Source organism: Diaphorina citri, unplaced genomic scaffold, assembly GCF_000475195.1.
Source record: "Diaphorina citri unplaced genomic scaffold, Diaci psyllid genome assembly version 1.1 scaffold41479, whole genome shotgun sequence".
NCBI lineage: Eukaryota > Metazoa > Arthropoda > Insecta > Hemiptera > Psyllidae > Diaphorina > Diaphorina citri.
The window spans coordinates 1-550 of NW_007418804.1; the positions used below are offsets into that span (position 1 = coordinate 1).

General features: G+C 42.4%; 1 protein-coding gene across 1 annotated transcript; it reads right to left on the reverse strand.

Moving 5' to 3' along the window:
• Window positions 1-26: 26 nt before the first annotated feature.
• On the reverse strand, window positions 27-544 carry LOC103523795 (serine/threonine-protein kinase SMG1-like; the record flags this gene model as incomplete). The annotated part of the gene is made up of 2 exons (XM_008488813.2): window positions 489-544; window positions 27-376 (listed from the first exon to the last, which is right to left on the reverse strand). A coding segment is annotated over exon 2 (333 nt), but the record flags the coding sequence as incomplete, so codon positions are not given.
• Window positions 545-550: the final 6 nt, after the last annotated feature.

Sequence of the window (550 nt, forward strand, 5' to 3'; positions counted from 1 at the left end):
CACAGTCGTCCCTTAGCATATAAAACCTCTGGATCTATGTGACTGACCTGTACAAGTCGTTTCATCATATTGGAGATGAGTTGTTCCAATCCTCCCAGCCACTGTTCATCCCATAGCAATGCAATACGTCGCAACTCAGAGACGAATATCTTGATCTGAGCGATAGCTTCACCATTATGAGTAGCCAATGTATCTACCATGGCAGCGAAACAGTTCTGCAGAAGATCCCCACTACTAGCAACATTCTGTATGGCATCATCCTCAGTGTCTAGGTCTATGCTTTCATCTTCTTCCTCGGAGGGTTTAGTAAGGCATGTAGTGAATAGTTTGGTCGCTGAGGCCGTCACATTCTCCTTCATGTAGCCTGGTTCTGAACCTGCAATACAATCATACATACCTAATGATTCTCATTCTCATAAGGATTTTTCGTCTTTTTTTCTACCCGAAATATCATGAGATTTTTTTACGTATATCTCTGAAGTACATACCTACTACAGCAGGAAATATAATGAGGTGGGGAGCACCGTGTGCTATTCTACATAGTAACTCG